Source organism: Balaenoptera physalus (assembly GCF_965194825.1).
Source record: "Balaenoptera physalus genome assembly, chromosome: 16".
In the NCBI taxonomy this organism is placed as follows: domain Eukaryota; kingdom Metazoa; phylum Chordata; class Mammalia; order Artiodactyla; family Balaenopteridae; genus Balaenoptera; species Balaenoptera physalus.
The window spans coordinates 11,427,376-11,454,380 of NC_138898.1; the positions used below are offsets into that span (position 1 = coordinate 11,427,376).

General features: G+C 53.7%; 1 protein-coding gene across 1 annotated transcript; it reads left to right on the forward strand.

The window, feature by feature from the left end:
• Nucleotides 1-127: 127 nt before the first annotated feature.
• Nucleotides 128-24,935, forward strand: LOC309645424 (plasmanylethanolamine desaturase 1). The gene is made up of 6 exons (XM_082430498.1): nt 128-272; nt 8,117-8,236; nt 18,278-18,369; nt 19,561-19,705; nt 21,261-21,473; nt 23,898-24,935. Exons 1-6 carry the CDS (start codon nt 149-151, stop codon nt 24,017-24,019), a joined length of 816 nt encoding a protein of 271 aa, XP_082286624.1. The 5' UTR covers nt 128-148; the 3' UTR covers nt 24,020-24,935.
• Nucleotides 24,936-27,005: the final 2,070 nt, after the last annotated feature.

Sequence of the window (27,005 nt, forward strand, 5' to 3'; positions counted from 1 at the left end):
GGGCGAGGCCCCCGCCGCCGCCGCAGCCTCGCCTGGGCTGGGCGGTCATTGGGCGGTGTGATCTCGCCGCGGTTCCGCGCACCTACAGCCGCCGCCGCCGCCGCCGCCGCCGCCAGCAGAGCGCACCGGGCTGGCCGGGCGAGTGGCTATGGCGGGCGCCGAAGACGGGCCGGGCCAGCAGCTGGAGGTCGACGAGGACGAGGCGGCGTATTGCCGGCGCTGGGGCGCGCAACATGCCGGGGCCCGCGAGCTGGCCGCGCTCTACTCACCAGGTAGGACCTCCGGGCCCCCCTCCGGCCCTGCAGTCATCAGCCTGGGCTGCGGACAGCGACCCCGGGTCCCCTGTATCGGAACCCCAGCCTCCGGCCCCAATGCAGAACTCCATCCGCGGCTTCTAACTTGCAAATAGCTCCCATAAGTCCGGGGACCCCACCCCAGCGCCCCTTCCAAGCCCAAGGCAGAATCCCAGCCCCGGAGCTTTCTGGACAGCTCACATCACACAGCTAGGTCCGAATCCTAGCTCGGGGTACCTGCGGCTGCAAAGAGCGCCCCTAGTCTTAGGGACCCCTCACCCCAGGACCCTGTCCAAGCCGAAGGCAGCCCCTCAGCCACATGCACTGCCCCCTAAAAGTCACACCCTATCCCAGGTTCTCCAGATCCAAAATTCACACTCTAGGACCCCATCTGCACCCCAGCCAGGACCCTGGGCGCCCCAGCCAGGACCCTGAGGTAGTGACCTCAAATCTGGGCATGTCAGGCCCCCTGCTCTGGGAACCCCAACTCAGGGGCCCCCAGCTAGAGTGCCCCAGAGGCGCTTCCTCCAAAGCCCCATCTTAAATTTATAGTTTCAGTCTACAGACCACTATTCCTCCACTGCATTAACTCTCATCCTATATTTTGGAATCCCCGGTGGTGAGGGCACTGCAAGTCTTCCAATTTAAGCTCCTCTCATGTACAAGCCCCAATTCCAGCCGTTTCCTTCTCCCTTGTAGATATATTAGCCCCCTCCATTGGGACTTGGGGGTCCCCAGACCGGCCCACAGCTCAGAGACCCTTGCTCTGGTTCTGCGCCAGGACAAGGTCTCTGGTTTCTTCCTGCTGGGCCTACCATTTCTGCTCCAGCAAGCACCAGCCTCCACCCCCTTCTCTGACTTCCACTTGAGCCTCAAGAATCTCATTGCCAGGCCCCAGCAGGGCGAAGTGTCCCCAGGGGTTAAGGGAAGTGCCTTTGAGAACTCCAGAGTCAAGTGACTGGGAGGCCCCTCTGCCTGGGTGTTGCCATCACATCAAGCTTTGTTTGTCAAACATTCTGACATCTTTCCTTTTGCTAGGGAGCAACCACCATGCACAACCCTTGCCTGGGGTGGGCATGGGTCCACTACCGCCTTTGGCTTTTTTCCCTAACTGGCCTGGGTTTGCATACCATCTCTGCCATAACTCTCTGTGTGACCTTGGGCCATTTGCTTTCTTGTTGAGTCCTAGATCACCAGAGGCCTTTCTGGACTTGCAATTCCATGTTCTGGGTGTGACTTTTTTCATACCTGACTTGGGCACCTGGCCCAGGATAACATGGTGTCTTCAGCCTGTTCCCCCAGCACCCAGCTTGTGGACTTAAAACCTCCTGTGCTCCCTGGGGCAGGCTGGACTTGGCATCCTGACTCTTCTTCTTAGCTGTGTAAGCTGGGCCAAGGCACTTTCCCTTTCTGAGCCTCAGTTTCCTCACCTCTAAAATGGATACAAGATAAAGTTTATCAGTTCCTTAGTGTCGCTGGGAGGAGGAAATGAGATTGTCTACCTTGGTGCAGTGCCTGTCTTACAGTAGGCAATCCCTATTATTAATCCAATAGTCTGACCCTCCCTGTGAGTCTTGGGGTAAGCTGCCTCACCCCTCTGCTTCTCAGACTCACCACCTGGGAATCAAGGGTAAAGATTCAAAGCCTGCCTCCTTTGGTGTCCAGCTGTGCCCACTCAAGTAAACCCTACCCACCTTCAACCAAATCATACCTGGGCATTCTGAGCCTCCTCAATGGACTGCCGTCTCCTCATTCCACCATGATTGCATCTTTGCCCAATTCTGGTATCCCCAAGTGCCCCTCACTCTCTGAAGAGCAGCCACTGCAGGGATTTAAGGCTGCAGACAGTCTCCTGGTGCCCCAAGCCTGCAATCAGAGGCCTTATCTCGTCTTACCCTAGAGTTGGGGCAGGGCAGGGGGAGTGCCTGGAGAGGGGGAGTGAAGGAGGAAGAGACTAGCTTCTCCAAATTCCATAGACCTCCCCGTGCCTGCCTGTGTCCCTTGGCCTTGAGGAAGAACCTCAGTCTCTGGGCCTGACCTGTAAGATAAGGGGCCAGGCTGAATACATACTGAGTACCCTCGTCCCAGGCCCTGTTCTAGGCTTTGGGGGCAAAGTGGTGAACAAAACAGGAAAGATGGAGCTGGACTTTAGTAAACCCAGTAAATAAGGGAAATATCTTACTTGCCCAGTGGTGGCAAGTGCTGTGGAACAAACATATAGCAGAAAAGGGAGAAGTGAAATGTTGGGGACAGTGACATTTTAGAGAGGGGGCATTTAAGGCCTCACTGAGCAGGTGACATTTGAACAGAGACCAGAAGGGAGGGACTTCTGAAGATATTTGAGGAAGGATTGGTCCAGACCAGGGACACAGCAAGTGCAAAGGCCCTAAGGTGGGAGCAAGCCTGAAGTACTTGCAGGATACCAAAGAGGCCTGTGGGCTGGAACAGAGTGAGCCGGGGGAGAGTAGGGAAAGTTTCTGGGTTCCAGGACTGAATTCTTGAGATTCGTGGGGCCAGTGATGGGTTGGCACCATGACAACTGGCGGCAATAATAAGGCAGTTAACAGAGTTGGCATTGATTGAGCACTGACTATGTGCTGGGCACTTCCCTTATGTGCTCTCATTTCATCCTCACTACGGTTGTCTCAGGGGCATCCTGGTATTAACTCCATTTTACAGGGGAGGAAACCGAGACCCCCGTAGCCTCCTCGTAGCCCACCCCCGACATGTGTTCTTCCTAACGCTTGTCGTGCCTGGGCTTAGGCTTGCGTCTGTCCCCACCAGAGGAGAAGATCAGCAAGGCCAGGGGCGGCATCTGTTTGGCTTGCCTGAAGTGCCTGCACCCTGTCCATCTTTAAGACTTTCCCTGGGGCTTAGCAAAGAGTGGTGACCTGCCCATGGTCACACAGACAGTTAGCCGGGCCAGAACGAGAACACTGGTCGGGGCGTTCTAGGTTCCGTGTTCCGAATCTTTGCTGTGGAAGTGAGCCAGCCCAAGTGGGTGTGCGGGAGGGGCACCAGTGTTCCAGGTCAGCAGAGCAGCATGCGTGCAGGGCTGGCGGCAGAGACAGTGGGCCTAGTGTCGGCCGAGAGCTGTGAGTCGTCTGATCAGGGCAGCCTCAGCCTGATCCCGTGGACCCTGAGTGTCTGGCCAAGGAGTGTCTGACCCAAGCACTCCCCTGGGTCCCGGGAGCCACAGAGGGTCCAGGTTTGGGGTTTGCAGCACCACCCCACCCTCTGCCAGGTGCCGGCGCTTGTGAAGGGTGGCTGGGCTTGGCAGGTCTACCCCAGTCTCACGGGCAAGCCTGGAGGCGAGGCAGGTGTCCAGCTTCCCGGCAGGTGCCAACTGACCTCTGACTGTGTGGGTCCCACTTCTCAGGTACCTAGGCTCCAGGGGTGGATCTTGGGGGGTCACCAGAACCCCTGTTCACCCACCCTGGCTAACTACGGATGCCCCTGCCCTGTGGGACACAGGGACTCTTAGCGTGGGGTGGGGGAAGGTGGAGGGTGTCAGGAGCGCTGGGTGGGGGTCCTGGCCTGTAGTCCCAGAGCTGAGCCTGGATTCTGTCCGCCAAGACAGGCCTCCCTGAGGCCCCTTCCTTGGCTGGGCCTGGTCCCTGGCATGCTCCTGGCCCAGCTTTCCCTCTGTCTCCCTCAATCAGTGTTGTTCTTTTTCCATTTCTTTGTCTCTCCTTCTCTCTGGCCATACTCATGTTCTCTTTGTCTCCTTATAATCACTCCCTGTCTCTGTCTCCTTCTTCTCTCTGTTTCTCATCGTCTTTTTTTTTTTAATTTTTTAATTTTATTTTATTTATTTATTTTTTATACAGCAGGTTCTTTTTAGTGATCTATTTTATATATTAGTGTATATATGTCAATCCCAATCTCCCAATTCATCCCACCACCACCACCCCGCTGTTTCTCATCTTTCTGTGTCTCTGATTCCTGTTCTCTCCCACCTCTCTCTGTCTCTCTGCCTCTGTGTCTCTCTGGTCTCTCTACCTCCCGTCCCCCCACCTCCCTGAGGCCGAGGGTCTCCTAGTGGCCAAGGACCATCAGAAGTGCAGGTTCCAGGGCTTGTCTGACTGAAACCAGAAGAGTCGGACCTGATACCAAGCCTTTGGCTGTGGCCTGTCCCCAGGCAAGCAGAGATGGCCTCCCCTGCACCTCCCAGCCCTCCCAGCCCTCCCAGCCCTCCACACACAAGCCCGGCCCCCTCCCCAGGCCCACAGGCAGTCACTGCTGTCACTCAGCCCAGATCGTGGACCCTGGCCAGGCCGGGGGCTGGCTCAGGGAAACAAGGCTCAGCACTCTGCCAGAGGTGGCCTGAGCCCTTCTGTCCGAGGAAAGTCCTTCCCCTCCCTGGGCCTCAGTCTGCGCATCTGTGAAGCGACACCGTTTAGACCACCTGACCGCGCAGTCCCTGCCAAGCTGACTGTCCATGCTGTGACTTCGGTGATTCTCGAGGGACTTTGGACAGCACACTTCATCTCTCCAGGCCTAGTTTCTCCTTCTGAAGGAGGGGGCAAGTAGCCCCCAGCCCATGGCGTACGGCAGGCAAGGGCTTGTTGGGATCGTCCCTGACACTGTCCCTGGCATGTAATAGGTGCTCCGTGAAGGCCGCTTATTATAATAGATGTATTTTTTATGGGTCATAGTTGAGGCACTTGTTCTGCAGAAGGATCCAGAGGCCAGAGAGAGAGTTTAGATGGGAAAATATTCAGATTTGGGGACATTCTTCGTGGCCAGGGGAGAGAGCTGGGCTATCTTTGGAATCAGGACAGCCCCGAACATCCAGGCTAACGAGCTCAGGATCCAAACCCAGTTTTCATTTTTACCCACTGAGCCTCAGTTTCCTCATCTAGGAAATTGGGATCACACAGTTCCTCCCTGGAGGGACTGAGACTTGAATGAGAGACTGAGAGACTATGCCTTGGGCTTGAAACCTCAGATGACTGCAGGGGCCTGGCCAGGACCGCCACCAAGGGAAGCCACCCAGTATGAGGCCGCAGGGAGGGGAGAGGACTGGGGTCAACCAGGAGCTCTTGCCCCATCTGATGGAGGCAGGCTTGGGCTGGCCAGAGCCCTGTGTTCTCAAAGGAAGTGGGAGAATAGGAATTTCGTGTGATTTTTTTTTTTTTTTAAGTGTAGCTGATTTTTTCAAAACTAAGAGCAAAATATGACAGAGGGAGTGGGTCTGCAGCATCTCTGATGTGGGCTGCACCCTGTACCCCAGCCCATAATAGGCCTCAGTGGGTGTTAGCCATTGTTGTTGTTACTGTTACTTGATCACGTTGCTGTCCCTACAGGCTGGGCGGCAGCAGATCGGTACTGAGGAATCACCTGTCCCTTACCACCACCCCTCCCGGCTTCCTGCTTCTGAGCCCCAGGTCCTGGCCACAAACAGGAGCCACAAAAGGGAAGGCCCTTCTGGGCCTGGTCATGGTGACCCCAGGTGGGGGCCCCTGGGGTGGCAGGGCCCCGTGGCCCAAGGGAAACAGCCCCTGACTGCGAAGTAGGCAGCAAGGGGCTTCTGCATCTGCTGCTGTGTGATGCTGTTGGGATTCTAGCCCTTTCTGGGCCTCGGGGTCCTCATCTGTGTGAGAGGGGCTGAGGGATGTGACCCTGGGCATGTCCTTTCCCACTCTGAGCCTTGGTCTTTTCACGGCTGTTCGGATTCTGGCTCAGGGCGCAGTCTGCTGCTGTACAGCCCGGACAAGGCGCTTTCTCTCTCTGAGCCTGTTTCCCTGTCGGGAACAGTGGGACGCCTCATACTTCCTTCCCACAGTGCTTCAGTGAGGGGTGCCCAGAGACAAAGCCTGGCAGTCTTTCTCTAGGATCGTGTTTGGGATCCACGATCCACAAACGTTTATTAAGCAACAACTGTGTGCCAGGGCCCTGGTGAGCAAGCCAGGCATGGTCCTAGGCCTCCTGAGTTCACATTTAGGGAGGGGAAGACGGATGTTAGACAGGCAGTGACAGTCCCTCATGATATGGGTCCCATGTTGGGGGAGCCTGGGGGTTAAAGGAGGCATCATGGATGGCTTCCTGGAGGTGGAGGTTCCAGGTAGAGATATGTAAGAACAGATTTGTCCTTGGGACCAGCTGCCTGAGAAAACAGTATTCCCAGGGGCCCTGTCACACGTTGTATCACCCATGGGGTCTTTTTATTTCCTTTTGCTTTACTAATCTTTTTTTTTTAATTAATTAATTTATTTATTTATTTATTTTTGGCTGTGTTGAGTCTTCGTTGCTGCACACGGACTTTCTCTAGTCGCGGCGAGCGGGGGCTACTCTTCATTGCGGTTCGCGGGCTACTCGTTGCTGTGGCTTCTCTTTTTTTTTTTTAATAAATGTATTTGTTTTATTTATTTATTTTTGGCTGCGTTGGGTCTTCGTTGCTGCACGCGGGCTTTCTCTAGTTGCGGCGAGCGAGGGCTACTCTTCATTGCGGTGCATGGGCTTCTCATTGCGGTGGATTCTCTTGCTGCAGAGCACGGGCTCTAGGCACGCAGGCTTTAGTAGTTGTGGCACACGGGCTCAGTAGTTGTGGCTCGCCGGCTTAGTTGCTCCGCGGCATGTGGGATCTTCCTGGACCAGGGATTGAACCTGTGTCCCCTGCATTGGCAGACGGATTCTTAACCACCGCGCCACCAGGGAAGTCCTACATTCACAAGTTTTAAGTTCAAAAGGGAGTACGTGAAAAAGTCTCGACCGTATAGGTATTTTTCCCTTTTTTCACATAAATGGCTGTTTAGCACTTTGCTGTTTGCACTCACCAGTTTGTCCTGGATGTCCCTCCACAGCCACGTATTAACAGTCGCCCAGGCTTTCTTCCTGGCTACAGAGATGCCATAAACCAAATTAATTTGTCTGAGTGCCCCGGCAATGGACACAAAGGTTATTTTCAAAGTTTCTATACCTTCAACAAAGCTGCAGTGAGTGAATCAGCTTGTCTGAGCTCATGTGCTATTAAAACAGGTGCCAAGATTTAAAGAGATGATTTCACACCCACATCCTGATTGCTGGCTTCTGTTGAGAATGAGAAGGTCTGGCCTCCCTGGGCCCACACTCCCCCTTGGCAGTAGTCAGCCAGTTAGTGGCTACTGCTTTAGAAAGGGCACATGTGCTGTGGTGTCCCCACCCAGCCCACCTCACTCCTTCAGATCACCTGCCTGGCCCCTGGAGTTTGAGACCCCTCATCGGCACTGCCTCTTCTCCCTGTGGCTGGAGCCCTAGAGGGGATAATCAAGGCCTTATTTCTCCTGAATTCCTGACTCATTGCCTGGAGCCCTGCTTGATGGAGGTTGGGCGGGGTGTGAACCTCCATGATTAAAAGCTGTTTGTAGCCTCTGCCTCCAAATAATTACCTACAAAAGGGGACAGGTGATGGGATGATGACAGTTAAAAAAAGAAGCTCATTAAAATTCCTTCACATGTCTCCAGAGAGAGCCCAAAGGGGCCCAGGAGACCAGTATTCTGGTCCTGTCTGCCAAAGAATCAGCATGTACAAAGCCAGCTTCATGGGCATCAGACCTGTGCACAGGGGCCTGTGCTCAGAAGGGCCTCACCAGAAGAGCTTGGTTTAACACAGCCGGCCCTGAGTGTCTGACCTTCGGCAGGCCCTTCCCCTTCTCCAGGCCTCGGTGACATCATCTGTGAAATGGGCAGGTAGTCCCTGCGTTCAGCCTGTAGTCAGCACTGCAGACTCTCAGAACACAGTCAAAGAGCCCCCATGGGCCCGGCTCTGCCTGGCTTTGATCCTTGATCCCTCGGCCTTTGCCACCCGCCCTGCACTCACCTCTCGCCTCCTCTCCCTACAGGCAAGCGCTTCCAGGAGTGGTGCTGTGTGGTGCTGTGCTTCAGCCTCATCGCCCACAACACGGTCCACCTCCTGCTGCTGGCTCACTGGGAGCACACACCTCTCGTAATGCTGGGAGTCGGTGAGTGCCCGCAGCCCTGCTGCCTGCCTCGGTTTCCCCAGGGGCCAGGGACCTACCTAGTGTCTGCGCCACTCTGATGGCGACTTACACACGTGTGTGTGTGTGTGTGTGCGCTTGCGTGCACACGAATGGGGTACAGGCTGTGGGAACCCTGGTTCCCGTCTCAGTCAGTGGCACCTGTGTCCTTCCTGTCACTTGGGCCAAAAACCTGGGTGTCATCCTCAGTTCCTTTCTCTCACATTCCACTCCAAAGCATCAGCAAATGCTCTTGGCTGTCCTTTCGTGATGCATCCGGCATCCATTCCTGTCCACCTCTACCATCACCTCCCTGGACTATGGCGAAGCCTCCTCCCTGGTCTCCCTGCCTCCAACTCTGCCCCCCACTGTCCATTCTCCACAGGCAGCTGGGAGGATCCCGTTGGATCCTCCGTGAGGTCACGCCACTGGCCTGTTGTCCCCTGTATGCTTAGAATAAAACACCAACTCCTCAGCACGGCCTGGCCCCAGCCCCGCCTCACATCATTTCCTTCCTCTCCTCTGGCTCACCCTGCTGCCGCCACACTGGCCTCTCGCTGTGCCTCCACCAGGTGCTGTCAGGCACACCCCTAGCTCAGGGCCTTTGCACATGCTGTTCCTGTGCCTGGAACTCTCTTCCAGCAGGTACCTGCGTGGTTCCCTGCCTCGTCTAGGTCACCTCGGGGAGGCTCTCCCTCAACAATAGCAGCCCTGCCATACACCACCCCTCACCCCACTCTGTTATACAGTCTGTTTCTTTGTTTATTACCCATCTCCCCGACTCAAATATCAGCTCCCTGAGAGTAGGGATTTTTGTCTGTTTGCTGCTGTGTCCCCAGCCCCGAGCACAAAGCCTCACACAGTAGGTGCTCGGTAAATATTTATTGAATCAGTGAGTGAATGAATGAATGAATGAGCTGCAGTGTATTAGTACCTACTGAGTGTTTTCCATTGGTCGGTCCTCACCCATCCACAGCCTGGGGGGGTGGAGGCTGCAGTTGTCATCATTTTCCAGACGAGGAGACCGAGCCTCAGAGAAGGGACCGGCCAGAGTCACACCTCAAAACGGAGAGCACGACATAGTTCTTAATTCACTGTCTCCACTCCCAGGTCCTGGAGTGACTCAGTTCCTTCTTCTCCGCACACCGCCCCCCCCCTTCCCTCTAATTCAGGTGCTCATCCCCTCCCCCACCCTGGGCTCCCAGGCTGACGGGGCAGCAGCTGTGCCCTTGGTCCGCCTAGCCAGCCCCAAGTGTTCAGCTTCCACAGTCTCATTAAAAGCATTCTGGTCGCCTAAGCCAGTAGCGCTCAGGCCAGCTAATTGAGCCATCTGGGTCTGGGGTGGGGATAGGCATGTGCTGGGGGCGGACCAGCTGAAGGGGAAGGAGGTTAACCCATCTAGTGCCGGGGAGCCTGGGCCCCGCCCATAGGAGCCAGACATGTCCCCTCTGCCCAGGGGTGAGAAGGACCTGCACCTCCAGCCTCTCTGCCTTGGAGCAGCACATTCAAGGGCAGGGATGTAGACCGTGTGAGCCCCGACGCCCCATCTGGGGGTGGTCACGAGCAGGCCCCTACGGTCCTGGGTTCAAGTCCCAGCTCTGCCACTTCCTGGCTGTGTGGCCTTGGGCAGGTGTCAGTGCGCCTCTGAGCCTTGCCTTCCACGTCTGGAAAGTGAGACTGCTCACAGCCCCTGCCTCCTGGGGCCACTGTGAGGGCAAAATGCAGGTGTGCGTAACCGCTGAGAGGGCAGCAGCTGAGTAGAGGTGGGGAGGGGACACCGCCCGACATTCACTCCCCAGGGCTCAGACCTTCTGCCTCCACGGTCAGTTTAACAGTGGATATTTCCCAAGCCTACCATGTGTAAGCCCCATGCTGGGCTCTTTTTTTTTAAGGAATTCCTTTATTTGTATTATTTATTTATTTTTAGCTGTGTTGGGTCTTCGTTTCTGTGCAAGGGCTTTCTCTAGTTGCGGCAAGCGGGGGCCACTCTTCGTCGCGGTGCGCGGGCCTCTCGCTATCGCGGCCTCTGTTGTTGCAGAGCACAGGCTCCAGACGCACAGGCTCAGTAGTTGTGGCTCACGGGCCTAGTTGCTCCGCGGCATGTGGGATCTTCCCAGAGCAGGACTCGAACCCGAGTCCCCTGCATTGGCAAGCTGACGCTCAACCACTGCGCCACCAGGGAAGCCCCATGCTGGGCTCTTTTAACTCTTGGTGGCAACTGAGTGAGGAGGGTCTGATCACCGTGCTCTGAGAGGCCAGGTGACTTGCCCGTCGACCCTAACCCGGGCAGCAGCAGAGTCTGGGATTTCATGTCCAGACCTGGCCGGGGACTGTGCAGCCTCCAGTTGGCACTAGGAGGAGAGGGTGTTCTAGGCAGTGGGCCCAGTCTGGGCAGAGGATCATTAGCACCAGAGCCCCAGGTGTATGTTGGGTGGGCATCCCAGGCAGGTCGCTGCCTCCCTGGTCGGTTGGGACCAGACCCAGGAGACTTCGCAGCACCTGCCTGTGATAGCAGCTCTTCCACCCCGCACCTTTGCCTCTAGGCTGATAAGGGCAGACAATCCCCTGATAGTGGTGTTTGCACAGCTCCTAATGGATTTAAGTAGCCGCCCTGATTTGTGTGTTGACATGCAGGAAGTAAGGGCACCGTGCCAGCCTACACAGCCCACCTGCTGCTGTCTCCCAAGAGGTTCTGGTGCCCCTGGCAGGCCCCAGAAACCAAGGGAGCCAGAAGCCCTGAAAAGGTGCCCAGTTAATAAATACAGATGATGCAATCCTGGGTAGCAAAGTCAAGATAAGGGAACTAGCAGGGAAGAGGAGAGGTAAGAGGTCAGGGAAGGCTCTCTGGAAAAGTGACATTTGCACAGAGACCTGAAGGAGGTGAGGGAGGGGAGGCAAACTGTTGTCCCTGGGGTGTTCCAGGCAGCGGGAACAGCAAGTGCTGCAAAGGCCTTGAGGCTGGGGTGAACGCTGAGCATTTGGAGGATAGAGAGGAGGCCCGTGTGGCCTGAGAAAACTAACCAAAGGAAAAGTAGTTGGTGGCAGCTGAGAGACAGCTGGGGGCAGGTCCTGTAGGGCCTTGAAGGCCATGGTCTGGACTTGGGGTTTTATTGTACAGGCCGTGAGAAGCCACTGGCGATTTTCCCACAGGGAGCTGACATCATCTGATGCTGCAGGGAGGATGGATGGGGGCAGGGAGGGCCAGAGAGGAGGTGAAGGCGGTGGCCCAGAACCCTGTAGGGCAGTGGAGGTGGTGAAAAGTCGTCAGATTCTGGGTGAGCTGTGAAAGGTGAGCGCCAGAATGTGCTGTCAGGTTGGCTGTGGAGGGGAGGGGGGAGGGGTCAGTGACCTGAACTATGGAAGGGACCGTTAAGAGGGAAGAGGTTAGAGGACCCGCGTGAGGGGAGATGCTTGGGATGCCTGCCTGAGGGCCAAGGGAAGGTGTTGAGCAGGAAATTGGAAATCCGGAAATCTGGGTGTCCTGGGAGTAGAGATGGTGTTTGAAGCCCAGATGCTGGCAGAGGGCCCTGGGGTGGGGCGGAGGGACTGTGTGCGAGCAGAGACAAGGCCCGAGGCCTCCAGTGCTTGGGATGGGGAAAGGAGGAAGAGCCAGCCAAGGGGGAGGAAGGAGAACTGGGCAGGCTTGCACAGGCCGAGAGGAGAATGTGTTTCCAGAAGACTCGGGGGTCAACTAGGAGCAGCCAGCCGAGCAGAGCAGCAAGATGGGGCAGCGAGGGGACCACCGGATTTGGCCACATGGAGGTCATTAGTGACCTTGACGAGGACAGGGTGAATGAGTAATAAATGAGTGGCCCCGGGAGCCCCGAGCTATTTGCTGCACTTGGGGAAACTGGAGGGAAAATGTGAGGGCTCGTGAGCTGGTGCCTGAAGGAGTGAGTAGGAGTTTCTGGCAGACAAATGGATGGGGGGAGTAGGGGGTTCCAGGCAGGGGGCACAGTGAATGCAAAGGTCAGCAGTCGCAGGGCCCCAGGTCATGGCCAGCCTCATAGGTCAGGTGCGAAGTCTCCACGGGATTTGAGCTGAAAGGTGGTAAAGACAGGCTTTGGCCCCAGGACTATAGGGACCAGCCTTCAGCAGTGTCTGCTTCTGTCTCAGCCCCTCTGTCTCCACACCAGGCCTTGAGGTGGGCAGAGCGCGAAGAAGTCCCAGCCGGGTGACCTGTGGGGAAATGGAGGTCCCAAGGGGCCCAGGGACTGGCTCAAGGTCACCTGGTGAGTCAGGGTAGCCTGGAGTGAATCATCATCTCCTATGCTGTCCCAGCGTCCTGCAGGCAGGGTGGTAACTAGGCCCAAGCTGCCCCCAGAGTGAGCCAGCCACCAGGCGCTGACACCAGCATTGGGACAAAGAAGCTTCTGTGTGCCCGCCTCCGCCACCCCTACCCCCATAAAAAGGACTCGGGCAGCAGGCCTGAAGGCCTGGAGTTGCTGCTCTAGAAACAGCCACCGCCCGTAGATCACAGAGCCGTTTCCTCCCTTAGGCCGGGGGAGGGCCCTGTCTCTCCAAAAATAATTCCTGACGTCTGCCTAAAGCCCACATCCCTCCCTGCTCAGCAGCCTGACAAGGCCAGGGGCTTGAGGCTCAGAGAGAGGAGTAATATTTAACTACTAACTGTAGCTACATTTGGGGAGCACTTACTATGTCCCAAGGACCTGCATTAGCCCACTGTTATTAACTGACTGTAGTTAAGTGAAGTAAGTACCATTAATATCCCCATTTCCGGGGCTTCCCCGATGGCACAGTGGTTGAGAATCCGCCTGCCAATGCAGGGGACACGGGTTCGGGCCCTGGTCTAGGAAGATCCCACATGCCGCAGAGCAACTAAGCTCGTGTGCCACAACTACTGAGCCTGCGCTCTAGAGCCCGTGAGCCACAACTACTGAGCCCGCATGCTGCAACTACTGAAGCCCATGCGCCTAGAGCCCATGCTCCACAACGAGAGAAGCCACTGCAATGCGAAGCCCGCGCACCGCAACGAAGAGTAGCCCCCGCTCGCCGCAACTAGAGAAAGCCCGCGCGCAGCAACGAAGACCCAACACAGCCAAAAATAAATAAATAAATAAATAAAATTAAAAAAAAAAAAAATCCCCATTTCCCAGACGTGCACGTGAAGGCTCAGCATCATCATGAATGGCCCTCGCCTTGGTCTCTGGCCACTCGCCAGCAGCCCTGACCACCTCAGGGCAGCCCTCACCCTTCAGGTCTCCTTTCCTCCTCTGGCACGTGGGATGTGGTGGGGCCTATCACAATGGACGTGCCGTGAGATAATACACGTTTTTTTAAATGGACTTTATTTTTTAGGACAGCTTTAGACTTACAGAAGATGAGCAGATAGTACAGCGAGTTCCCATATACGCCCTGCCCCCAATTTCCCTTATTATTAACGTCTTATATTAGTATCATACGTTTGTTACAATTAATACACCAGTATGGATACATTATTATGAACTGAAGTCCATAGTTTATTCAGATGTCCTTAGTTTTTAGCTAATGTCCTTTTTCTGTTCCAGGATCCCATGCAGGATTCCACATCACATTTAGTTGTCACGTCCCTTGAGGCTCCTTAGCTGTGACAGTTTCTCAGGTTTTCCCTGTTTTCAGTGATCTGAACATTTTGGAGGAGTGCTCGCATTTTGTAGGATGCCCATCTGCTGGAATTTGTCTGGTGTTTTTCTTAGTGGGTTATGTGTCTCGGGGAGGAAGCGCTCAGAGGTCAAGTGCCATTTTCATCACATCTAGCAAGGGTATGTACTATCAGCATGACTTATCACCATGATGTTGACCTTGACCACCTGGCCCAAGTGGTATTTGTCAGGTTTCTCCACTGTAAAGTTCCTCTCTTCCCCCCGCCACCTTCTGTCCTGTATGCCCCTTGGAGAGAAGTCTCTGTGTACAGCCCATATTTAATCTGTGGGGAGTTAAGCACCCCAATGTTAACCGTGATCACAAAACGTTGTTTTTCTAATATTTTTTTATTATCACTGTTATCATCTGTAAGGATTAAATGCTTAGGACGATTAAGGAGATAAGATGTATAACCAGCTTAGGACTGGCCTTGGTACAGTTTAGGGATTAAGAGAGATAAAACGTTTAAGGTTCTGGCACAGAGCCTGGTAACTATAAGTGCTCAATAAATGTCAAGTAAAAATAAATAAGTAAATAAATGAATGGGGCTTCCCTGGTGGCGCAGTGGTTGAGAGTCTGCCTGCCAATGCAGGGGACGTGGGTTCGAGCCCTGGGCTGGGAGGATCCCACATGCCGCGGAGCGGCTGGGCCAGTGAGCCACAGCTGCTGAGCCTGCGCGTCTGGAGCCCGTGCTCCGCAACAAGAGAGGCCGCGACAGTGGGGGGCCTGCGCACCGCGATGAAGAGTGGCCCCCACTTGCCACAACTAGAGAAAGCCCTCGCACAGAAACGAAGACCCAACACAGCTAAAAATAAATAAATTAAAAAAATGTTTAAGCTATAAATAAATAAATAAATAAATAAATAAATAAATAGATAGATAGATAGATGGATGGATGGATGGATGGATGGATGGATGGATGGATGGATGGATGGATGGATGGATAGATAGATAGATAGATAGCTGACGTCTTTACCCTAAGAAGATGAGGGCGTATATCTTCACACAGGCTAGTGAATGCATGTTCACAGGAGCCTGAGTCATACCAGCCCCAACCTGGGAACAACCTAGTCGTCCAACAGCAAAATGGACAAATGTACTGTGGTACATCCAGATGGTTAAATACTACTCAGCAATAAAAAGGATGAACTCCTGATACACACAACCACATGGATGACTCTAGAAGCATTATGCTAGTGAAGGAAGCTAGACCCAAAAAAGCACATACCGTAAGAATCAATTTGTATATAGTTCTAGAATTGGCCAAACCAAAGTATAATTATGGGAAGCAGATCGGTGGTTGCATGGAACAGGGGTGGGGAGGCAGTAGGGGGACTGCTGGGGGGCTGCGTTCTCCTGAAGGCAGCATTTAGGGGCAGGATTAGTCCAAGCTGTTGGGACAGGGGCTCAGGAGGCACCTTAGCTGACCCTTCGCTGTGCAAGTGAAGATGCTGAGGCCCAGAGGGGGCAAAGGGCTTGCCCAGGGTCACACAGCAATATGGTAGCAAGAGATGAGGCCCCCGACCCTTGATCTAGCGCCCCCTTAGCTCTTGGCCACAGTGCCTCTAGTCCCTCCTGGTAGACGCAAGGCAGTGTGTACACAGCATCCTGTGTAGTTTGCAGTAGGAGCTCTGTTAATGCCCCTGGACCTACTGAGATACAGTTTAAGGGCATGAAAACATGCTGGTTTTGGAGGCTGGTAGACTCACCTCTTCCCATCCCATGGCTGCCACTTCCAAGCCATGGGGCCAGGGGTGATGCTTCAACCTCCCTGAGCCCCTTTCCTCATCAGAGAAGTGGGGAAAATAAATGAGGCTGTCACCTCAGATGGTGACAAGTGCTGTGAAAGAAGTAAAGCAGGGAGATGTGACCAAGAACACCTGCCTGGGAGGAGGGCTTCGCCAGGGGGTTGGTGATGTTTGCTCTGAGCTAGAAGGCTGAAGAGGAGCCAGCCACTTGGGGATCTTCAGGGAGAGGGTGGGGTGCCAGGTAGAGGAACAGCAAGTGCAAACGCCCGAGGCTTCCCCAGATTCCCCAACCCCTTCCCCAGCCCAGGTCCACCCTCCCAGCACTGTCACTAAGGAGCATGACTTCCCAGCCCTGGGCGGGGCCTTGTGTGCACTGGCCTTCGAGCCCTGCCAAGCCCTCCCCTCTCCCCAGCCCAGCCACCCATGCAGTGTCACCCCTTCCCCGCCCTGTCCTTTGGCTTCTGCATGCCAGGAGGTGCTGTATGGCTCCACCTGGCGGCCCACTTGTCACCAGGAACTTGCAATGTATGCAGCTGTATCTCCCCTGCCCCCTGCCATCCCTCCTATGTTTGGCATATGTGGGGTGGGTGCTCCAGGGCCTCTGGAAAGCCTTCATTCACAGCCACCCCTAACTCGGGCCCAGGCACCAGAGCTGCACGTCCACGGTGACCCACACACTCACTCTTGCTCCCTCGCTCATGAGTCCTGCTCTCCAGGGAGGCATCTGGGGGATTTTCTCAGCCTTCACAGTGCCTCAGGGCCCTGGTCCCCTGTCCCCAGGGGGCTGTGGGACCTAGCAGAACTCGAATAACCTTTAAACGGCCCAGCTGGCCCTTGGACAACCAGTTCACACCGAGAAACTGAGTCTGGGAGGGGAGGAGGGGGTTGCCTAAAGTCACGTGACCCAGTGGGCCGCATTTACCAGCACTTAAAACTGCATTTGTTTTGTGTATTTGTTTACAGCTTCCTCCCCCCACCCCCCCATATCTCTGTCCCAACAACATGAGCTCAATGTCTGATGCACCTCTGGCTCTAGAGCTTGGCACACAGTAGGTCCTCACAGAATGTCGCTTGATAGACTAAATGACTGAATAACAACAGTAATAATATGTACTGAGGGCTCACTATGTGCCCTACACTGTACTTAATGCTTTACATTGATTCATTCAACGAATGTTTACTGAACCATATCATGTGCGAGGAATTGGAATGTAGCCATAAACGCAAGACTAAAATCCCTGACTTTGTGGAGCTGATATTCTTGTAGGGGAGACAGTAAACAAACAGAAATGAAGTCCAAGGTGATAGGTGCTCGGAAAAGAAGATGGGTGCTAGGAAATGCTGGAAGATGGGAATGGTTACAATTTTAGATCAGGTGTCCCCGGAGGACCTTTGAGGCAAAGATCTGAAGGAAGTGAGGGAGTGAGCTGTGTTACCTCTTGGGAAAGAATGTTCCAGCAGAGTGAAGAGCAAATGCAGAGACCCAGAGGCATGTAGCGGGGTGTAAGGGAAGGGGAATATGCCAGTAGGGCTGAGACACAGAGGGAGGGGAGCGTGATGAGGGTGGCACTGGTGTGTTACCTTGGGCAGCTTGCTGGCCACTCCACCTCGGTTTCCGCATGTGGACAGTGTCGTGGTGCATCCTGCTGTGTTATATTTGGACCCCAAGGCAGGTTAAGAGCCCAGCTCTGCCACTTGCCATCTATGCGACCTCAGTCTACTTATTTCTGTTCTCCAAGCCTCAGTTTCCGCCTCTATAAAGTAAGAATAAAAATGGTACCAACTTCTAACAGATTGTGAGAATTCATTAAGATCAAGCATGTAAAGCACTTGTGTCTGGCACTGAGAAAGTGCTCGATAAATGGTAGCTGCTGTGGTTTTTTTAATCATCATCATTCGCATCCATCTAGAGGAAACTGGGGCACAGAGAGGTTGAGTAACATGCCCAGTGTCACACAGCTAGTGAGTGACAGCTGGAATGTGAGTCCAGATATAACAGCACTTAACCTCTGTATTATACTGAACCCTCAAGTGAGCGAATGGTTTGGGGGTCTCTGAGGGGACTCCACTCCAGTTCTGAAGAAATTCAGAACAAAGACAAGGAAAAGGCTGCTGGAGGCCAAATTATCACACTTAACTGTTGATAAAAGTTAGGTTGCGGGGAATGTGGCTTCCATCTGGACCTAACGTACTTCCTGACACCAAACCCCAGAAGGACATTTTCATCTGGTTACCAGCAGCACTGGGGCAGAGTGGGCTTCCCTACATGGGGCGTTTGGGGGTCAGAGAGAAAGGGACAGTTGGCTCCTAATAGGGAAAGGTTGGGCTGATCTGAGCATGCCCGGTTTACTCTCTCCAGACTCACCGAGCAAATGAGGCCCCACATCTCCCTGGGGAAGAGCAAGTAAAGGGACAGACTGAGGCCAGGAATGTTATTCCTGAGACTCCATTCACAGGGGACAAAGTGTCCCGAGTAGAGAAGGGACACCTTCTGCCCCAACAAATGAGTGAATGAGCAAGCAAGCAAGCAAGCAGGCGAGTGACTTCCTGATTTGGGGTGGGGAGTGGGCAGGGGTATCCCTCTTGTCCACCGCCCTCCCACCCCCACCCCAGCTCATGCTCCTCTTGTCCATAGTTGCAGGGGCTCTCATTGCTGACTTCTTGTCTGGCCTGGTGCACTGGGGAGCCGACACCTGGGGCTCCGTGGAGCTGCCCATCGTGGGGAAGGTGCGTATATTGACCCAGCCCCGAAGCCCAGCCCGTCTCCTCCAGGAGGAGGTCGGGCTGTCTGACCTTGGGTGAGTCCCCTTCCCTCTCTGAGCCTGTTTCCCTATCTGAAAGATGGGAAGTGTGGTTCCAGCCTGACCCCCATGCCCCTCCTCCAAGACTAGAACAAGAATCCCCTGGGATTTTCTGGAAGCATCAGGTGTGGGACAGAGAGCTTTGATACATGGCCACCTCACCGGAACCCCTTGAATTTGGGGACCGCACCACATCTTATTCTCCTTTGCCTGCCCTGCTACACCTCACTGTTTTCATTGAATTTTATCTTGAGTCAGACTTTTTTGATTGTGGTAGAAAAGCTGGTACAAACTTAACCAAAGAAAGGTACTGATTCATGTAATGAAAATTTTAGGAGTAGAGCCAAATTAGGGCATGACTGGGTCCAGTGGGACGGACAGACCATATTCTTTGGGCTCAGTCCCTCTCCATGTCTGTCTCTGCTGGCTCCACTCTCATGTAGGCTTTCCCCCGTAAGGTGGCCAGGATGGCTCACAGCTGCCTAGACTTCCATCCTCCCAGCTCAGGGCCCCCAGTAGAAGAACTCCCCTTCCCCATAGTTTCGGCCAGAGTCCCATGGCTCATTCCCATTGGCCCAGCTTGGATCACACACCCATCCTTCATCCAGTCACGGTGGCCAGAGGGATGGGGTGCTCTGATTGGCCAGGCCAGGGTCCCGTGCTCACTCTTAACTAGGTGGAATCAGCCCATTGGAACAGCTGGTACTAAAAGAAGAAGGGGAGGCTGTTACCAGAAGGAGGGGCCTGGACGTTGGAAAGAAAGAAAGGGTCCTGCCTGTCACTGGGAGGGGCCTCCTCAATTGTCTTAGGGTAGGAAAGGAGGGTGGAGATTGTCTCCAAACCCCCCCAGAGCCCAGGTCAGGAGACTGAGGCCCACAGCGGGGCAGTACCAGCCCAAGGTCCCCACCAGGTCATTTCGACCCATCTTGCGCTAAAGCTGTTAGACCCAGACCCTGAAGGCTGGGTGGGATCTGTAGCAGTGGCGTGGTGGGACAGCATCTCAAAGGCAAGGAGGTGAGCCCGCGCGGAGTGTGAGCAGGAGGTCGGGGAGAGTGGCCGACCACCACAGGCTGACTGGTCGGATGGATCCCCTCTCCCGCCCCCCTACCCCACCCAGGCTTTCATCCGGCCATTCCGGGAGCATCACATCGACCCGACAGCCATTACGCGGCACGACTTCATCGAGACCAACGGGGACAACTGCCTGGTGACGCTGCTACCGCTGTTAAACATGGCCTACAAGTTCCGCACCCAGAGCCCAGGTAAGAGTGCCCCCTGGTGGGCCTTCAGGGAGCCATCGGGGACAGGCACACACGCACCCCTCCCGTGAGCCTCCTGTAGCTTGTGTGTGTGTTTGGCCCCTCACAGTGTTAGAAAAATTTTTAGTTAGTTTCCCTCATGTAAAATTGGGATATTTGACATAAAGATCTGTGTTTCCAGCTTCTCTTGAACAATCCGATCTGGCCACCCTGGGTCTTTGTTCCCACTTGGCTGTACTGGGCTGGAGCTGAGCTGCAGGGGCCCCTCCCTTAGACAGAGATGCACGCTCTCCACTTTGCCACAGTCCCCACTACTCCCTGCTGTCCAATGCCTGGCCTGCCTTGCTCATCTGAATTACCTCCCTGGCCCTGAGGGCTTCTGGTTTTGCTGCCTGGGCTTAGTGGAAAGAGTATATGTAGCCTGCCAACCCAGTCCTGAGTTCAGACCTCTGCCCTGCCTATCTGGGGGAGGAAACTTGTGCCAAAGCAAGTCACTTCACCTCTCTGAACCTCAGCGACCTCGTCTGTCAGGTGGGGGATGAGTCCTTCCCCTGTGCCAGATCCTGTTCTAACAGTTTGACACGGTGCTTATCTTTAGAGCAGCCCCGCTGCGGGGAGATGTGATGAATGAATGTGGTGTTGGGGGTGCTGCCCCGCCCACCTCCTCTTCCCCAGTTGGGGCACCCGTCCCCCAGCTGCTGTGAGCATCCAGCTGCCCCTTCTGAGAACTGCCAGGGCAGGTACCGCCTCTTCCCTTGGGATAAGCCTGAAGCCAGTGACAAAAAAAAAAAAAAGCCGGCAAAAGCCAGCCCCCTGGCCTCTGAGTGGGACCAACTCTATGGAGTCATTAACATTTCAGACCCCCCCACCCCACCCCACCAGGATCAGGCTGAGACAAGACTCCCCCCACCCCATCTTTGCTTAACTCTTCCCCTGCCCTGTCCTGCTTTCCTCACTCCCTCAGATGTTTTTCCAGAAGAGAGGATTTCCCACCCCACCCCCACCTCCCCCCCAGTCAGATAACTCATGTGCACATGAATCCTTGTCTCAGCCTCTGCTTCTAGGGAATCTGGACAAAGACTTATTTCGTTGTTGAGGAGCTTGAGACTCAAAGAGGTAGAGTCGTTGACCCAAGTTCATACAGTTAAGAAATGTCAGAGCAGGGGGGAATTCCGTGGTAGTCCAGGGGTTAGGACTCAGCGCTCTCACTGCCGAGGGCCCAGGTTCAATCCCTGGTCGGGGAACTAAGATCCCACAAGCCACGCGGCGTGGCTGAAAAAGAAAAAGAAATGCCAGAGTAGGGATCTGCACCCAGCTCTGCCTCATTCCAGAGCCCACATTCTTAACTATTACCTATGCTTATTCCATTCTGCCCACTGAGCAGAAGGGGAGACTGAGGTCCAGAGGGGAGTCTGAGCTTGCCCGAGTCCAGTTGGGAGGTTGGAAAGAGGCCTGGGTGCTATCCTGGGAAGGGAGCTGGGCCAGGCTGGCAGTGGGCCCCCACCCTGTGGACAGCTGTATGGGGCCTATGGTCACCCCCCCTCTACCCACGCTGCAGAAGTCCTGGAGCAGCTGTACCCCTGGGAATGCTTCGTCTTCTGCCTGATCATCTTCGGTACCTTCACCAACCAGATCCACAAGTGGTCACACACGTACTTTGGGCTGCCGCGCTGGGTCGTCCTCCTGCAGGACTGGCATGTCATCCTGCCTCGTAAACACCACCGCATCCACCACGTCTCACCCCACGAGACCTACTTCTGCATCACCACAGGTGCGGCTATAGGGTAGCGTGGAATGGGCTGCCCCCACTCTGACTGCAGCTCCATCCTTAGGATCAAGGGGCACAGATCACAGTGGGAGGTGGTGCAGTCCTGCAGGAACATTCTCTCAGAACACACATTTCTTGAGCATCTACTACATGCCAGGCACTCTTCTAGGTGCCAAGGACACACACACACACATACCCCCTTCATGGAGTTGTGATTCCAACCACCCATCCATCCAGCAGATATTTATTGAGCACCTACTATGTGCCATATAGCACTGAACAAAACAGGCAAAAATCCCTACCTTTATAGCATTCACATTCTAAGAGGGGACATTCCAGGCACTAAATAACAAGTACTATATCTGATTGTCCTAACTGCTATGGAGGAAAATAATGCAGAGGGTAGGAGAGGGAAATGGGGAGCTTCACCCTTTAAATACGGTGATCAGGGAAGGCCTCACTGAGAAGTGACATTTGAACTGAGGGAGAGAATCATGTAGATCTGGAGGAAGAGCTCTCCAGGCAGCAGGAGCAGTAGGTGAAGGGCCTTGAGGCAGGAACCACATGCCTGGTTTGTTTGAGGAGCAGCAAGGAGGCTAGTGTGGCTGCAGTGAGAGGCGTGAGGGGTAGAAGGGTTGGAGAGATGGCAGAGTCCAGGTGTGAGAAATGCTGTGAGGGCAAACAAAGCAGGATGAAGGGCAGAGAGTCATGGGGGAAGGGGGCGTAGCTGTTTATTAAGGAGATCGGAAATCTGGAAAAAGTGGGGGGGTTCCCTGCAGATAAATAGGGACAGATCAGTCCAGGGAGAGGGAACAGCAAGTACACAAAGGCCCTGCGGCAGGAACAGGTGACCCAGGAGTAGTAAGGAGGCCCACATGCTGTTGGTAGTTAACGTGGGATGAGGTGAGGCGACCAGGTTTTCCAGGGCCAGCTGGGTATCTTTTTAAGGTTAAGTATACCACATGTGCTGTTAAGTCAGACCAACTTGGGTTCAGCCTTCAGCTCCTCCATATGTGACTTACGGAGGCTCACAAGCCTCCCAGGGTTATCGTTTCTCTCATTCACAAGATGGGGCTACAGCCACCTCCTTCACATACCACCTCCCAGGGCTGGGGTGTGAGTGGTAAGGTGGCAGATGCAAAGTGCTTGGCACATAGTAGGTACTCAGTAAGCTACAGCTACTGGTTTGGGGGCAGGGGTTGGGATGTTTGGTTTGGTTTTGGGGAGGTTGTTTTTTTTTTGTTTCTTGGGGTTTTTTGCCTTTCTGGAAGCAGAACTGAGAGCCACAAAAAAACATTTTTTGTACACCCTAAAGTCATGCTTTCTAGGCGCAGTTGGAGGGGTTAGAATTTAGGCTGTTGTGGAGATCATTTAACTGCTCAACCAGAACTGGTATCAATCTTGGCTTGGCCATAAACTGATTGGGAAACTCCCCTCCAAGGCTCAGTCTTTTTTTTTTTTTTTAAATCAATTAATTAATTAATTAATTTTATTTTTGGCCACGTTGGGTCTTCATTGCTTCGTGTGGGCTTTCTCTAGTTGCGGGCAAGCGGGGTTTATTCTTCGTTGTGGTGCGCAGGCTTCTCTTGTTGCGGAGCACGGGCTGTAGGTGCGCAGGCTTCAGTAGTTGTGGCTCGTGGGCTCTAGAGTGCAGGCTCAGTAGTTGTGGCGCACAGGCTTAGTTGCTCCACGGCATGTTCATTTTCCCAGACCAGGGCTCGAACCTGTGTCCCCTGCATTGGCAGGCGGATTCCTAACCACTGCGCCACCAGGGAAGTCCCCAAGACTCAGTCTTCTCATGTGGAAAGTGGGACTAATAATAGTATCTACTTCAAGGTTCAGGTGGTAGACTGTAATACAGATTAAATAAGATTATGAGCACTGTTCACTGAGCACCTACCATATGCCAGGCTTCATCCTAGGCAGTGGGATCAACAGTGAAACAACATGGGGTTCTACTGTTCAGAGCTGACATTCTAGTTGGGAGTTGGGGATAAAAACCAACACAAAACAGGGAGGTGACGAATTAATGAGAATGGTTACAGGTTATCATAAAAGCTGTAAAGAAATAAGAAAGGGTGACGTGACAGGCCTGGAGCACTGCTAAGCGGTAGTCAGGGAAGGCTTCCTGGAAGAGGTAGCATTAGAGCCAAATGATAAGAAACACTGCCTCCATGCCTGGCATATAGTAAGCACTCAATAAGAAGGTGAATGAGGGGATGAAGGCATGTCTGAGCAGCCCCTAAACCCATTGGTGGGAAGCCCCTGTCCCAAGATTCCTTGGTCAGTCCTTGTCCCCTGCCCCCTGCAGACTTACTCTCAGTTCCTCCCCTGCCCAAGGCAGGGCCAGCTCTCTCTCTGCATCCTCTCACTGCTGCTCTCCCATTCAACCCCTCCGCACACCCCCCTGCCCTGTTTCCACTGCAGGCTGGCTCAACTACCCTCTCGAGAAGATGGGCTTCTGGAGACGCCTAGAGGACATTATCCAGGGCCTGACAGGCGAGAAGCCTCGGGCAGACGACATGAAATGGGCACAGAAGATCAAATAACTCCTCCGGGCCACCACCTCGTTGCCAACCTTACCCAGCTCCCCCAAACCTAAGCCATCTGCCAAATTCCAGCCTCCTTGCGCTGGCCCCTCCAGGTGGAGAGGACACCTCCTGGGCTGGGCCCGGGCACCCCCAGCCCACCCCTTGTGACACAGAATACTTGAGCCACTGATTTTTTTCATTTCCTTTCCTTGACCCCTCCCCAGCCACCTGAGCTGCTCTGTCTGCCAAACCTGACTGCAAAAAAAAAAAAAAAAGAGCCCTGCCCTGCCAGCCATTCCTTGGATTGAGGAGAAGTTCACCAACTCCCCACACTCCCACCACCCCTTGCCCCACTGGGCAGCCCTTCAGCGTGGCTGGTTTTGGGGCACTGAGTCATCTTGTCTGTTCCTCTTTGCCCTCAGTGGTCTAGGAGCCCCCAGGCACACCTAACTGTCCCTGGAGCATTACCCTGCCATGGACCTGCAGACTGACCCCCAAGGCCTGGGTGGATAGACAGCCCCAGTCACCACCTTCAGCCTAGCTTGTCCACCCAAGGATGGCAAAGTGCAGCAAGGGTCTGGGGGCAGCTGGCCAGATGAGGCTGGAATTTCCTGATCAAGTCTGGCCCCCCCTTCTTCCCCACCCCTCCCCCATGTGATTCCAGCCAGAGCTGATGTTTCTAATCGGAGGATGTCTTCGAAGGGCACAGCCCCTGCAAAGGGTCTTGGTCATTTGGAAGGGGACACAGTGTCCCCTCTGGCCGGGGGTATGTCAGAGAAGGGAGAGTGGGGCTTTTTAGTTTCGGTTATTTTTTTTTTTAACGGTGCTTGCTTGTTTAATGTAAATAATAGAAAGCCTTAATATCTTTTCTGTAACACGGAGTAATATTTTAATGTCATGTTTTGGATGTATATAATATATTTATAACAAAGCAGCAAGAGTCTACTTAACCTCGGCTGCCTCGTGTTTCCTGGTTGGCTGGGGGAAGGGAAGTAAGGAGCCTGGAGGGCGAGGCCCCACCCCTACCCTATTCCCAGCTTCCCTCGCAACGCTGGGCTAAGGATGAGGGCTTTGTCATCTAAGACAGTGAATCAATGTTGACATCTGCTCCAAACACTTTTGGAAGGGACCCGTGATTTGGTGAGGAATGGTCTTCATGCAGGAAATCATGGTGATAAGTAACAAAGGCTGATCCCTATTGGTGAATTCCTTTGGCAAATGTTTATTGGCACCTAATATGTGCCAGGCTCTGGCCTGGACACCGGGGCATGGAAGTGAACAAACAAACAAGGACTTACCCTGATGGAGCTGACCTCCTGGGGAGAGAGACAATAAACTTAAATAAATGCACGTGGACATTCAGATGGTGATTTGTAAAGAAAATCAGACATCTTGGGATTACATCAGAAAGGTAGGGTGAGGCTGCTTTGGCAGGGTGGTCAGGGAGGGCCTCTCTGAGGAGGTGACATTTGAGCTGAGACCTGGAGGAGGAGATAGAACTAACTGGGGAAAGAACTGGAGGGAAAGCCTTCCTGGCTGGACAAGTGCAAAGGCCCTGAGGCAGGAACAAACCTGGGGTTTTTAAGAGAGTGTGGCTGGATGGGAGTGAACAAGGGGAAAGTGGAAGATGAGGTTTGAAAAATAGGAACTAGTTGTATGGAACCTCACAGACAGGCAAGTCAGGAGACTGGACATTTTAAACAAGTATCTTGTTCATTTATTCACTGAACAAATATGAGGTATTTCCTATGTGCCAGGCACTGGGATTCAGTAGTGAACACAACAGATTTACAATCAATATCTAGTCTGGGCTAGATAGTTTCTATAATATTAACCAGGAAAAACAAAAACTTGTTGGGGACAGAGAAATGATAAAAGACTCTTTAGAGCAGTCACAGATAAAGTTTTTTTTAATGTGACCCATAACTTCATTTTAAAGTTTGCTCACCACTAGACTTGATTTTTAACTGTCTGAGGGGACCACAAAAGGAAGGGGTATTAGAATTCTTCAACTCTAAATGACAGAAACCATAACTTAAGCAAACATTAATAGCTAAAGTAATTTTATTAACTCATAACTGAAAAGGTCAGAGGTGTTTCTGACTTAAGGTTTGGCAGGACCCAGGGGCTCACATGATTCATCAGAACTTGGTCTCTGTCTAGCTCTGTTTTTCTCTGAGTTGAGACTTGACATTGGACCAGCTCAGCACCTCAGTAGAAAAAGTCTCCCTTCCCAGCAGCTGCAGCAAAAGCCCCAGGGCAGGCTCTTATCGGCCTGGATTGGGTCATGTGCCTATCCCAGAACCAACTCTTTGGGGTGGTAGTGAAGTGTTCTGATTGGCCAGGGCTGAAATATCCACCTGGAGTTGCAGGAGTGGGATCAACACTTCCCAAGTCACAGGATGAGAGGAGGGAGGGATGGTTCCCAAAAGAATACTTAAGGTGCAGTGGGTGGGGCAGACAGCCAAAATCAGCACCAGGTAAGCAGCCTTGGGGCCTGCAGGGGTTGCTTTCCTATTCCCAGGCTCTGCTGGGGGTGTATTTCTAGGCCCTACCAATGTTTTAGTTCCCCCAGAAGCCAGCAAGAACAAACAGCGTGAGTCCAGAGAGGTGAAGTGACTTGCCCAAGACCACACAGCTAGTGAGGCAGAGCCAGGCCTCAAACTCAGACCATCTTGCTGCTCCTGAATCCCAAGGACTGGAAAAATACTTTTCAAAACCAGAGGGACATATGTTTTGGGTCAGGTCTGGGAAAGTTGGGGTCATTTGTGAGATGGGAATATTCCAAAAAGTCCGTATTGAGGGCCGGGCAGCAGGAAATGCTAATACCTACTGAACACTTACTACAGGCCAGATGCGGAGAGCTCCGTGCGTGGGTCCCCTCAAGCAGTCCCTGCAGCTCTGAGAGGTGAGTACACTTAGCCCCATTTTTTCCAAATGAGGAAACAGGCGCAGAGGTCAAATAACATACCAAACGTCACACAGATGGTAGGTAGCAAGGCTG

Coding starts and splice junctions, on each gene's coding strand:
- LOC309645424 (XM_082430498.1), top strand. CDS start 149: ATGGCGGGCGCCGAAGACGGGCCGGGCCAGCAGCTGGAGGTCGACGAG. Junction 273..8,116: donor GGCCGCGCTCTACTCACCAG/GTAGGACCTCCG, acceptor CTCTCCCTACAG/GCAAGCGCTTCCAGGAGTGG. Junction 18,370..19,560: donor AGCTGCCCATCGTGGGGAAG/GTGCGTATATTG, acceptor TACCCCACCCAG/GCTTTCATCCGGCCATTCCG.